This window comes from Kogia breviceps, chromosome 4, assembly GCF_026419965.1.
Source record: "Kogia breviceps isolate mKogBre1 chromosome 4, mKogBre1 haplotype 1, whole genome shotgun sequence".
NCBI lineage: Eukaryota > Metazoa > Chordata > Mammalia > Artiodactyla > Physeteridae > Kogia > Kogia breviceps.
In genome coordinates, this window is record NC_081313.1 from 35,644,439 (window position 1) to 35,658,246 (window position 13,808).

The window sequence follows — 13,808 nt, forward strand, 5'->3', positions numbered from 1 at the left end:
TAACTTCTGTGTCTCAATGTACAAAATATCAAAACACCCTAGTCTGTGGAAATATATAGGCCTAAGTGTTCTATAGCAACATGTCTATGCTCAAACTGTCATGAAGAAAAAGACTAAATATTAAACTACCTGTTTGTAATGACTTGTCCTCAAATATTTCTTTTAAAAATGAAGTTTAAAAAATATTACCTTTTTCCTTTCAGAAGGTATGATGCTTTCAGATAAAAAAGGGCAAGTAGCAAAGGAGTTACGGAAATCTAGGGCTCGCTGTAGCTGCTCCTACAAAAAGAAATACAAAGTAATTTTAAAAAATGATTTGAAAATCAATTTAGAATGACAGTAATCTGGAATACTAACTACTTTCCATATTCTGGCCACCTCAACAATATTTTAGTATTAAAAAGAGTAGTTTTTGTGTCATCTTTACTTACTCGGTACGTGCTAATAACAAAGTGAGTCCTTTGGCGAATTCTTTCTGGTTGTTGTAAAGGATGTGCTGAAATAGGAGGTGCTTTTTCAAATAAAAATTCAGAGCCACAGGGAGAAAGCTGCAATCTGGAACCATCAACATATTGTACTTGCACCGAGTCATCTTCATAAAGTACTATTTGCACTTCAGCCGCCATTATTGTGACTATGGCTAAAATGTCCTTCCAAGGCAAATGCTGAGGAAATAAGAAATACAGTAGCACCAAATAGTTCTCTTCATGTACAAAAGTTCTATCAAAGTAAGTGGATGAGGCTTCCCTGGTGGCGCAGTGGTTGAGAGCCCACCTGCAGATGAGGGGACATGGGTTCGTGCCCCGGTCCGGGAAGATCCCACATGCCACAGAGCGGCTGGGCCCTTGAGCCATGGCCGCTGAGCCTGCGCGTCTGGAGCCTGTGCTCCACAACGGGAGAAGCCACAGCAGTGAGAGGCCCGCGTACCGCAAAAAAAAAGTGGATGAACATAAACAAAACACAAAATTGCGATTGCATTTACTTTTGTTGAATGAAAAGTGATTATCTTGCTAAACACGCTTATGTGATCTGAATGCCTTCATTAACCGCAAGGGCTCTACTTCAGTGTGGAAGATGAGAGGGAGATGGCCCACCAAGTTATAAATGCCCTTATCATTTTAGTAGCTTTACTTCTGAAGTTTAACTTCTGAAAATTGTATGCTCAGTATCTCATTTCAAATAACAAGCAAATTCCATCTTTGCAAAAAGAATACAACAAATCATTTGCAGGACATGTAAAAGGCAGGCCAAAAGTAACTATTAGGCCTAAGGGAAATGAACATCTGGATTCTTGCCCCTAGCCTGGCATTAAGGAAGTAGATCCATGTCACGACTCAGAAAGCTAATTAACCACCTAGTGTCTTAGATTCATCCTTATTTCATTGTATTCAATTTCCTCTTCTTTACCTCTGAAATGTCTCTGTATTTTCACTTATGCTTTCCATATAGGTATGACAGAAGGGGAATGGAGGGCTGGGTTCCAACTCCACTAGCTCATAGCTATAAACCACAGGTTGGCTGGGTTGGTTGTTTCCTTATTTGTAAAATGGGGGTAACAGGATCATTGTGAGGATTAAATGAGACAACATGTATGACAGTGCCAGTAGTGTGAATGTTGCCTTGCAGGAGCTCAGTAAATTTTATGATTCTTTCTAAAGCTAACTCCATCCCCTCCTAGGACATCATCTCCTTCTGTTACTCAGGTGATAAAGTTTCACCTGTCAGAAAAAAAACCTTTCCATAGATACCACTTTCCCCAGTTTACCTCTATTTCCTACCAATAAACTTCTCAGGTATAGTGTCCACTCAGTGTCAGCTTTCTCTCCCAACAATCTTCGATGAATTGCAATCCAGCTTTCTCCTCCACCTCTCTACTGAAATTGTTTCACAACGGTCACCAGTATCTTCCTATACCCAATGACTTCAGTCTTCACCCTACTAAACTGGTCAACATGTGACAATGTTGTCTATCTTCTCTTGCACCAAACTTCCTCTTCCTCTGCCTTTTATTTTAAAAAAGGGGGGGGACATGGTCCCTCTTCCACCACCCCCTCTATCTCTATTGCTTTTTAGTTTAATCATTCCTTTTCTTCACCATTCTCTCAAATCAAGGATTCATCAGCACCTGACCTTAGTCCTCATTTCATCTCTTCTTACTAGATAAACTCATGTGGCTTTTATGCCCACCCTTGCTTTTTAAAAAAAAATCTTACCCCTTTTCAATGTATATAATTAGCTACATATGATATAGCCTGTAATCTTTTGCAGAATATGTCAGCATATAAGTAAATATTAAACCAATATTAAATGATCTCTCCTGAGGAAATTCACAAAACTTTAATCATTTTCTTTCTCTAGAGAACTTCCAAATCTACCTGACCTCTCCCAGAGCTTCCAGTTGCCTGCAGGACCTCTCTTCATGTCCCTGTTCCACAGATACATCAAACTCCACATGACTAAAATGGAACTTAATCACTCCCACCAAAAGCAGACTTCTGTAATACCCCCTAATTCACTTTCACTCTTAACTCCCTGGAGGCCAGTCTACAAACAGTAGCTAGAGAGACATTTTAAAATAAAAATGAGATCTAACCCTTCTTGACTTACAACCCAACATTTGCACTTAGATAAAACCTGAATTCTTCTCTTAAAAAATTAATTAATTTTATTTATTTATTTTTGGCTGCATTGGGTCTTCTTTGCTGTGCACGGGCTTTCTCTAGTTGCAGTGAGCGGGGGTTACTCTTTGTTGTGGTGCGCAGGCTTCTCACTGTGGTGGCTTCTCTTGTTGCGGAGCACAGGCTCTAGGCGCATGGGCTTCAGCAGTTGTGGCACGCCGGCTCAGTAATTGCGGCTCGCGGGCTCTACAGCACAGGCTCAGTAGTTGCGGTGCATGGGCTTAGTTGCTCCTTGGCATGTGGGATCTTCCCAAACCAGGGCTTGAACCTGTGTCCCCTGCATTGGCAGGTGTATTCTTAACCACTGCACCACCAGGGAAGCCCAAAACTCAAATTCTTAACCACAGCCTATAAAAGCCATACAACCTGCCCCCATCTACCTCTCCAATGTCATCTCCTACCTCTCCAATGTCATCTCCTAACCCTCTCCTTCTTGTTCAGGACAACTTAGCTACGTTGGCCTTTTTAATGTTTTTTTTAAGGAAGCTGTATCACATGTCAGAACCTTTGCACTGTTCCTGCCGCCTAGCATGTCCTTTCCCTGGCTCATCACGTGGCTGGTTCTTTGGCACCATTAATGTCTCAGCGCAAATATCTAACTTCCTCAAAGGCCTAACTTGACCAGTTAAAGTTGTCCCCAACCATCTCCCAATCATTTTTTATCCATTTCATCGTTTTTCTTCATAATATCTATTACTATCAAAACTGTTCTATTTATTTACTTGCTTTTAGTCTTTTCCCACTAGGACATAAACTCAATCAGAGCAGGGCCCTCATCTGTCTTACAGTTCTATCCCTGGCATCTGAAACAATACTTGGCCAATAATAAGGGTGCAATAAATTTTTTTAAATGATAAATATATAAGTGAATTTTAAAATTCTTGCTCCTCCTGAATTTGCAATTTGAGTTAATGGCATCTCAATGTTAGCAATATTTGATTTCTCAGTGTTTCCCTTTACATCCTTGTAACAAGCCCTGTTGATTTTGTCAGTCTCTCCCATAAATCTGGCTCCTCCTTTTCTATTTCAGGCCTCAACTTGCCCCTCCATTCCTGTAAACTGGGACCTTTTTCCAATTTTTCCCTCTCCAATCCATTTCCAGTACTGCCCTCACAACTTTCCACAACCCGACCATACCAACCGCTTTACACCACTTGTTTACATACTTGTTAAACGGCAACAAATATTCATAGCAATAAATATATTTATATTGCAGCTATACGTATCGTATCATATATATGTATGATATCAACTTGCTATTTCTGAAAAAAACAACAAGTGCAGATACACCGTTGGAAAACATATTTTCTGATAACAATTGGAAAAAGGTCTTTATCTTTAGCCAAGTTTTATTTTTTAACAGCTTACTGAGGTATAATTGTTGTTCAGATTATTTAAATAATCAAGCATACACAAGAAACTGTCGAATGTCTAAAGTTCCTGGCATCATAAAAAAAGTAATCCAGCTCCGACCTAAATTTCCACCCTCATCTCTACTGTCTTACTTCTGTTTGTGTTTTCACCACCCAGCACATTATGTCCGAGTTTATTTAACGATCAAAAAGCCACAAGTTTGTTCTTGACATAAACGGGAACCTCATTTTTCAAAATGCGCTATCTAGTTACAGAAAAAGCCTCATCAAAACAACCACCGTCTTAAACTCACACAGCAAGCAGTTCTGAGCTGAAAAGTCGTGGAAATGAGGACAATCAACGGCCTTGTGCTTTTAATTTGCCAAAATGGTCGGAGTAGAAACGTCTGCGCCTGCCCACGACTGCTTCTCGAGTAATCTGTCTTGAGTTTAACAAATTACCGGCAAATTACGTTTCTCGATGAAAGAAAACAATCATAACCGAGAGGAGTAAGGCCACAGGGAGAGTATTTGGCGGGCTTTCGTCGAGTCCGAGTAGCGGAGGAGCAGCGGCAGCAGCAGCGACAGCTCTGACCCCGGAGAGGAGGCGAAGTCAAAAAGCTGCGATTCAAACCTTCCCGCACCGTAGAAAAGCCGCCCCACTTTACGCACGAAGACCGGAAGTCCCGACCTGACCGCGCCCTCCGCTAGCACCGGGGGGCGGGACCGGAAGTAGAGGGGGCGGGGGCTCCCAGTCCGGAAGCTGGTCAGCTTCTCTCCGTTTTTTACTTCCGGTACCCCTCAAGGAACTGGTCTGACTTGGTTGTTTCAAAGCTGGTTGGGAATTTCATTCTGATGGTCTATCCGAGATAGCTACAGAGGTGTAATTTAGTGGAATAATGCTTATGAAATAATCTAAGCAATTATACGTCAATAAAAACGTTAAAAAAATTGGGCAAAGATAGAGACCTTCTTTTCCTAGTTTGGTATCAGAAAATGTCTTTCAGCAGTTTCTCTGCACCTTTTAAATCTTTTTCTACAATGGCAAGTGGACGCGTGTGCTATATTTATTTATTTCCATTAAAACAAATATTTATGGAGAGCCTTTTACGTGCTGGGTGTGCTGGGGATAAAGGAACAAATGAGACCCAGGGTTGAGGATGGGGGCTAGAGATTAACTGGAAAGAAACGACTGGACAATAATTTGATCACAGTTGTGATATGTGTTCCTAAGATAAAATACAGAGGTCTGTGGGAGTATATAGTGGGCAGACCTAACCGAGACTGAGGAAATATTTTCACTGAAATCCAAAGGCTAAGTAGGTGTTAGCCAAGTAGAGGGGGAAAGTGTTTCAAGCAGAGGTAACAGACTTGTGTTAAGGCTCTGAGGTCCAAAGGAAAGATCTGGCCCCTTAAAGGGGCTGAAAAAAAAGCCAGTTTGGTTTAAGAATGATTAAAGAGAAGAGAGAGGCTCTTCTTAGGGGAGAGAAGACTGAAATTGGGCTATAGAGGTAGGTAGTACAGATTTATGAATTATGGACTTTATCTTAATAGCAGTGGTAAACTATTACAAGGGCTTTAAGCAAAAGGTGGCAGCACTAAGGGATTGGAATATAGCTCCTTAAATTCATCTCCATTTTTTAAAGTCTGATATGCAAATTGACCTCAATCTTATGTAAAGTGTAATAAGGGCATCCTCAGACAGCCATGTTTTTCATTGATCTGTAACATCACTTTTATTACACAGTGCTTAGGTCCTATCCAATTCCCACCTTTTCCCCCTCCAGTGTATAAGAACCTATATAAAAATTCTGTCTACTACAGAGGGGTTTTGTGGTGCTTTTTGTACTTTAGAAAAATTCCTGGAACTGCTGAATAGAGAGTGGATTGTAGGATATGAGAACAGACGTGTGGAGCCCAGTAAAAGGCTTTTGAAAGAGCAACAGGAGAGATGATGGCAGTTCAGACTCAAGACTGGACAGTGAGAATGGAGAGCATAGCTCCTAGAAATATTTAGGAGATCAACTCTTTGGTCTTGGGGATGATTTAAGAGTAGGAGTTAAAAACAATTCCAGGGCTTCCCTGGTGGCGCAGTGGTTGAGAGTCCGCCTGCCGATGCAGGGGACACGGGTTCGTGCCCCGGTCCGGGAAGATCCCACATGCCGCGGAGCGGCTGGGCCCGTGAGTCATGGCCGCTGAGCCTGCGCGTCCGGAGCCTGTGCTCCGCAATGGGAGAGGCCACAACAGTGAGAGGCCCGCGTACCGAAAAAAAACCAAAAACAAACAACAAAACAACCATTTCCAGGGGTTTCTGACTGGGGAAAGTGAGTAGGTGTCAGTGCCATCAATGAGAGGGGAATGTAAGAAGAGTAAATTTAGGGAATAGTATGACAAATTTTGTGAGCCCTCCCAGTGGAAACCAGTAAAGGTCTAGAATCAGGAGATTAGAAATAAATATGGAGGTCAATGGTGATAGATGTTAACCGAAGCTTCAGGAGAAGATGAAATAGTCCAAGGATATTGTGACATGAGAAAAGAATGCTTAGGACTGAGCTTTGAGGAACACCAGTTCTTACAGATTAAGTAAGGGAAAAGAATCCCCCCAAACACTGAGAAACAGCACAAAAGCTAGAAATCAAGCTGTTGTATTCTAGATGCCTGGGTATATTCAATTTTGGTGTCTTGCCTAGAGAACAAGCTAAAGAATGTTTATTCAACTTAATGACATGGACATCATTGTTGATTAATGAGGTCTGTTGTATATAGTGGTGGCAGAAGCTATAGTGGGTTTGAAGAGCAAATGGGTAAGGAAATGGAAAAAAAAAGGGAAAACACTTGAGAAGTCTGACTAGGAAGCAAAGATAGGACTGTAATTGGACAGAAATGTAAGGGCCAGATTTCTTTGTAAGGGCCAGATTTCTTTTGATGAGAGGAATGGCATGTTCAACAGCTCATGCAAAGGGCCAATGGAGAAAGTTTTTTAAAAAAATTAGACCAAGTAACAAGAGTTCATGCGAGTGAGAGGGCATGGGATTCAAGCACATGTTGATAACTGGTTTTTAATAGGTGGAGGGATACTTCTTATACAGGAAGAGGAGGGATGAAGTACATGCAGATGCATTAGTGTGCATTTGTGTATATTTGTCTGGTGGCTTTTTCTTTTTTTCCAGTGAAGCAAGTCTTTAGGGAATAAAGGGGCAGGCAGAGTAGAGAGGGTTTGAATTAAACAAGAGAATGAAGAAATCCGAAAGATTACAGGCAGCACTGACAGCCTAAATGAAGGTGGTGACTATGAATTTATAGCAGTACAAACCTACCAGAAACATGACCTCCAGATGCTTGGATGCAGCAGCAGTGTCCAGTTCATCCAGGGCTGGCATTTTGCTAGGCTTACACAACACAGCAGTAGCATACATGACCTTAAATTATTTACATTTGCTAAAGTCTAGTCAGCCAAAGACCACCAGGCTCAAGCCTGTAGTCTGACAAAATATTTGACATGTATGCAAGGAAGCACACTTCAGAGGAAACACAAATGGTGCTCTCCACAGGGGCAAGGGAGCGTCATCGTTGTAAGGTTTGGGTTTCTGCTGAAGAATTCTGAGGAAGCTCTAAGGGAAGAGAGACCACTTCCTGGTTGGATGCTGTTTCTGCACAGGATTAGAAGCAGGGTTTAACTGAGGGAATGGCTGTTATCATGAGGCGGGGGCAGTTTAGAAATTGGGTATCCCCAGTAAAAGATGGGTGAGGATAGCAAAGCAGGTCTGGAGGCATCATTGTTAACAGAGCAGTGGTCACACAAAGAGGTGGTCATGACCTTGGGGAAAAATGTTTCCTGTTAAATTTGCAGCTGGCTTTACCTGTTTCTGTCCTCCCAGACTGATGAATAGGCAGGGCTACTTCCTTCTTTTTCAGTTTGAGCTAATTTTCAGTCCTTCAGTCCTGGACAGGTGTTTACTCGTTTACACCAAGCATCCTCTCTTGGTAAATGTGATGATTTTTTAATTAAACAAATTACAACTTAATCCATACTCTACTGTCCTCCCTATGGGTAAGATTGAATGAAATACTTAAATCATAGAATCGCCGCCCCTGCTTTCTGACAGCATCCAAGCTACAGTGTACCTCCGGTTTCTTAGGCCCTCTCCCAAATTATCCAACCAAAGCCCAAATCCTATAAGTTCTTTTGAACACCCTCTTACTGACATACCCCACAGTTCCCCATGGTGTATATGCTGCCTCACGACAACAAGTACTAAACCCAGCACATTCAGGTACAGGCGTGGTCCTGGTAGTCTCTGGCTGAAGAGCATTGACAATACAGACAGAGGGTCTGAGTTGATGACACAACTGCCAGGTTCAGACTAATATTTGCATTTTGTTACCAGACACGAGACTAACGTTCACGGGCACCTTTGTGTCCTTGCTCATTAAAGATTTGTACTAATAGTCCCTGTTACAAAAGACTTACTGATCCATATTGCTGTTGAAGATATGGCAATCCTAAAGGCCAACTATCGTGGCACACAGCCAACTCTTCCTTTCAGTATGTACTGTTGCAGTTTTAAAGCATGTCCACACGTTCTTTGAAGGCCTTCTATCTGATACAGCTTTATAGCAAGCATCTCACTTAGAACCAAGACACTGTAGCAGAAGTAATGCTGCATGCAGCTTCCAAGGCAGCTTCTTCCAGGTCTTTTGCAATGCCCCCTCAACACCCAGCTGCCGTGTTGCAAGAAGCCCAAGCCATGTGGACAGGCCTTGTGTAGGTGCGTCTGGTCGAGTGATGGCTTCAAGTCATCTCAGCCCGGTCATCAGCCGTGTGAGTGAAGACGACTCCAGATGATTAGAGCCACCAGCTGTTGGAGCCACCCCTCGTCCTTAGTTTTCCCAGCCGAGGCCTCAAAACACTGCAGGATAGAGAAAAGCCACCCCTATTGCACCCTGTCCAAATTCCTGAGCCACAGAAGCATGAGCATAATAAAACGCTTATTGTCTGAAGACACTAAGTTAGGGTGGTTACCTAAGTAGAACTAGTAATTGGAACATACTGATCCTGTTGGTGGCTGTTGTGAGTACAGCAGGAGTTGGTGACAATGAGCTAGCAGATAAAACTGGGTGGTTATGCACAGAGCGACTCGGCAAAGTTTAAAGTATATTCAGTTAGCATATTCTTGGCCCCAGTCTGATGTCGGGCCCCTTCCCTACACCCGCTTCCCCCTATCCCTCAGACTTACAGTGAGCACAGTCTTTAGAGAACTGCAGATTGAACTACTAGCCACCATGTTAGGAGCCATTCTGAAAAAAAGAATTCTGACTATAACAATTTCCCAAAACCCCAATTACATATATATGTCCCTTTTACAATAAGGACGCTAAAGAGTTTTAATGTTTTGTAATTGCTGTTTTTTTCCGAGTAGATGTATATGTTATTGAAACTCTTGTTCAAAGAATATCTTCTATCCTAGTATAGTTTCTCTGATTTCAAATCTGAACTTTATGATGTCATGTAAAAAAGTTCAACAGAAACTCTTTAAAATACCAGGATACCACTCCAAAAATTTAGAGGAAACAAAACTATTTAAATTTTATTTTTAAAGTCTAATTTTAATCCAGACCAAACAAACAAGCAGAAAAGTGAGAAAGCTGATTGTATAGGCAGACACAGATGTACCAAATGTGAAACAGTGGGTTATTAACAGAACTATTTACATGCATATTTACAAGCAATCCTTTTGTACATTAAGTTTTACTTTTAGTTAGTTGGAAAAAGATTTTTGACATTGGTAAAAATATTAATTAGGTAGGGCAGAGTTGGTACCACATTATAGTAATAAAAGTATTAGAAAAGTGATTCTCAAGGTATAGCAATTATAAAGCAGATGAAAACTTGAGTGACAAAGATCTAGTAAAATTCTCTAGTAAAAAAGTCAATGCAACTCATGCTATAAAACAAAAATGAGAAAGTCATATAAATAAAGCAAAATAATGTTCCAGGCTTTAGGGTAGTGAGGTTAGGTGAAAAAAACCAATTCTAGAATTGCAATAAATCCTCAGTGAAGAATCTTGGTTGTTTAGTTGGGAGTTCTTAGTGTTTTTTTCATGCCATTTTAAAAGCCCTTGGTCTCAAATAGCATCTGGATATGTAAATCAGTTGTTAATGATATATTCTAAGACTTCAGTGCTAAAGATATTCATGATTCTGATTCATATTTGAAACTCATTTCATTTGAGACACTAAATGTAAAACTAAGTGAAAGCTATAATACTCATATCTAAAAAAGGATGCTACATTTTGCAGTAATATGTATTTCCAGGCTAAGAATTTTTCCCTCAAGAAAAGTAGAATTTAAAGGATAAGCTTCTAACCAGCTAGCAAAATTTACTTTCGACATTTTTCATTTTTTTCAAAATCGATTTTATTGCAGCCAAAACAGTGGAATTAACTGTACATAATAAACTATTATATATATATACACATTTTAAGTTATAGGGAATAAAGTTTATTTTGGCAGAGAGTGTTAAACAAAATTAAAGTTGCATACATTAGTAATATAACTCAACATCCTTAATTTGGTATAAGTGTGACACATTTTCTTGCTTTCCTGTGTTCTGCTAAATCACCATAACCTAAACTGCTTTATAAAACTGATATGCTGAAATTTAATTTTACTGTTTTCGCTTACGCTCTGATTCCAAACAAAACTTTTCATAAGCTTCTTCTATCTCTGGGTCCATCTCATCATCAATATCATCCAAGTATCTGTGAAAGAAGCATATATGACAAGTTTAATGTTTTTTAATTCAGAAAACGTCTAAGATACTACACCATGAAAGTTAAGTATGTGTCTCCCTACCCCCCCATGACCCTTTCTACCAACATGTGACAAAACTATCTTACCAATCCTACCAATTGCTGATGGGTCTTTCTCCTTCTTCCTCCCCCATTTCTAGTACAAGGCCATATGTTGAGATGCCACAAGTTCATTAGGGCAAAGAGAATATAATGCTTACCAAACAAAACTTTAGAGGATAACCTGAAATTCAATGCCAAGGACAACTTTAATTTCCAGTAGTATACTCTCGGCAGGACTGAACCTTTCTAATTGTGCTTGGAAGCACATCCCTGTATTTTTTTCTATTAAACTAGTACATAAAAGTATGTTAACATTAGAAAATCTTACACTGACTTACAATTAAAATGTTACTACTTGGAGACAGAATAAAGGTGGTTCATTTTTTTCTTTTAAACCTATAACACATGAGATGGGATAAGAAAAACTGAAGTCGCAGACTTAATTTATTTCCACCTTCCACTTACGAAGAGGAGAATCCAAGTAGCCTGTCCAAATTCACATGAATTGTTAACAGAACTGGAACTAACCTCACAAGTTCTTGGTCCTTCCATATACAAAATGCAGTACACTCTAACGAGAAATGAGTAATATAGTAACAGTTTATTTTATTACAAAGAATGGCGGATGAAGATTGAGAGATGAGAACAGGACTATAATTTATATGTCTATCAGTCCAAACATTTTTATATAGTTGTGTTTTAATTTTAATTGTTTAACAGCTAAGCTTTGAGCCTTTTACTATGTGCCAGGGGGCTGTTTCAAGTATTTATGTATCTCATTTAGTTCTCAAAAAAACTCAAGGAGGGGTCTACTATTCCTATTTAATAGATGGAGAAACAGGCACAGAACTTAGCCAAGATGTTACAGCATTAGAGTTACTTATTTAAAGTCTTAGGTATAATAATAGTATTTTTTAATAAAAACTAATTGTTTGAATATGCTACATTAGTAGTTTTTCCACCTTAACTATATTTAATCTTCAGAACCATAGTGTTTTCTCTAATACGATTTTCTGAAAAATTTTGGTAAATAACTACTACATATATACCACTATAACACCATTAAATCAAAATGCACATTATTTCATCATCTTTTCTAGTCTAAACTCCATCTACAAACTGTGGCCACAGAAATTTCACCAAGAAAGCAGCTAAAGATGAGAATTCCCTGGTAGTCCAGTGGTTAGGACGCCACACTTCCACTGCAGGAGGGGCCGGGTTCAATCCCTGGTTGGGGAGCTAAGATCATGCTGGCAAGCTGCACGGCATGGCCAAACAAAGCAAAACAAACCTCCCCCCGCAAAAAACCCCCAAAACAACCCAAAACAACCCAAAAAAGAAAGCAGATAAACAGAACTTACGGATCACCACCCCCTGATAAATCTGTCCCATTTTCTTCATAATCTGGAAAAAAGTCTTCTCTTTCAAGTAACTCTTGATATTTCTCTTGGTAATCTACAAAAAATAAAAAATTTTAATGCTGAAAAATATTCATATGAAATGGCCAGTTAGCCCTAAAAATTTTTTTAGTATTATGGCTTTTCATTTAAGCAGATACACTTAAGTAACAGTAAAGTTCCAATTATGTACTTAAGAATATCTTTTATAAAACTTATATTCGAATTGGCTTGCTGTATCTCTCCCCGCCCCCAAAATATGCTCATAAATTATACAGTTGGCCCTTGAGGGTCACTGACCCTCCACACAATCGAAAATCCACATGTAACTTAGTCTGCCCTCCTTACACACGTTTCCTTTGTATTTGCGATTCAACCACCCCTGCATAAGTACTGTAGCACACATTTAGTGAAAAAATCCACATATAAACAGACCTGTGCAGTTCAAACCTGTGTTGTTCAGGGGTCAACTATATATTTAATATTCCTCTAAATATAAGATGGAAATCAAAGCCACTATGAACATAACAGAGTACATTTCACACCCAGTGTGCATGCTGTTTACATTTTCTGCTGCTTCTTTCCATCAGACAAGATACTGTCCTAACTTGTTGGGGAAGAACATGTTTCTTCCATACTACTGTTTTTCCTTCCACAAGGAGGGATTTCAATCACACCTCCTAGTTTCTGGTTCCCCCATTACTCCTTCCCAAGGAGGTAAAGTGAGCTACTTGGCTAGCAGGTAAGAGCCATCATTGCTTGAAGTTTCTCAATCAGAGGAGGCTAACCCAGCAAATGCTCTGAGCACAGGAGATTTTCTTTTCTTCCCTCTCCTTAGAGACAGCTGGAACGTAGATACCTGATATATGTTTCAGCTATACTAACTTTCCCTTGGTTGGGCTCTTCTAAGGCAATACCAGGTGATATTATAGCTCTCCATCTGCCAACTGTCTTAGGCAGAGTTACCGAGTATCTTTTAAGATTAGCATGTGTGTATGAACTCCTTACCTCTGAATAATAAAATGGGTCAGTGTATATTAAAACTAGTTATCTTACAATTAGTTTCTTGTGAACAACAGCTACCTCCAATTTCGAGAGGATAATGTAATTACATTTAACTCGATAGAGACCATGTTTTTCCAAGATTGTCAGTCTCTATAAAACTCTAATTCTAGCTTAAAGGCTTAGTGATATTTTGATACCCAATCTTGGCAATTTGGAGACAATTTTAACTATAAAACCTTCCTGCAACAAATACTTAAGGCAACAGATAAAACATTCTTTTAAATGTATGAATGAGTTCACACACACACACACACACACACACACACACACACACACACACACACACACACAATCAAGTCACCAAATGACAGAAACAAGAAGGGAACTGGAAGCCATACATTAACTACTGCAGCTGGGAGGCTGACAGACCAGGTGGTCTTAAGAACAAAGGGCTTGGATTTTAAAATCCACAGAAGGTCAGAAAGCAAGGCCTTGAGTCCATGTGAAACAGAGAGATGGA

At 39.8% G+C, this 13,808-nt stretch overlaps 2 protein-coding genes and 1 long non-coding RNA gene across 14 annotated transcripts in view; 1 reads left to right on the top strand and 2 right to left on the bottom strand.

The window, feature by feature from the left end:
* C4H5orf34 (chromosome 4 C5orf34 homolog) overlaps positions 1-4,717 on the bottom strand; it is a 29,264-nt gene extending 24,547 nt beyond the window's left edge. The window contains exons 1-3 of the mRNA XM_059060888.2: positions 4,345-4,717; positions 432-665; positions 190-279 (exon numbers count right to left, since the gene is read on the bottom strand). Of these exons, the coding sequence (XP_058916871.1) occupies positions 190-279; positions 432-626 (285 nt within the window). The 5' untranslated portion in view covers positions 627-665; positions 4,345-4,717. The remainder of the gene's footprint in view (positions 1-189; positions 280-431; positions 666-4,344) is intronic.
* Positions 1-4,990, top strand: part of LOC131754868 (uncharacterized) — a 97,163-nt gene extending 92,173 nt beyond the window's left edge. For both annotated transcript variants that reach the window (XR_010840122.1, XR_010840123.1), the window contains exon 4: positions 2,269-4,990. This is a non-coding gene — a long non-coding RNA (uncharacterized lncRNA). The remainder of the gene's footprint in view (positions 1-2,268) is intronic.
* A 1,669-nt stretch (positions 4,991-6,659) lies between these two features.
* PAIP1 (poly(A) binding protein interacting protein 1) overlaps positions 6,660-13,808 on the bottom strand; it is a 33,952-nt gene continuing 26,803 nt past the window's right edge. For 5 of the 11 annotated variants that reach the window (XM_067030957.1, XM_067030958.1, XM_059060904.2 and 2 more), the window contains 2 exons: positions 12,248-12,341; positions 10,511-10,793 (listed from right to left, as the gene is read on the bottom strand). In XM_067030957.1, coding sequence (XP_066887058.1) covers positions 10,700-10,793; positions 12,248-12,341 — 188 coding nt within the window. In that variant the 3' untranslated portion in view covers positions 10,511-10,699. Of the gene's footprint in view, positions 8,941-9,267; positions 9,329-10,510; positions 10,794-12,247; positions 12,342-13,808 lie in introns of those variants that run through there. The other 6 variants (XM_059060905.2, XM_067030955.1, XM_067030953.1 and 3 more) reach the window with 3 other exon arrangements.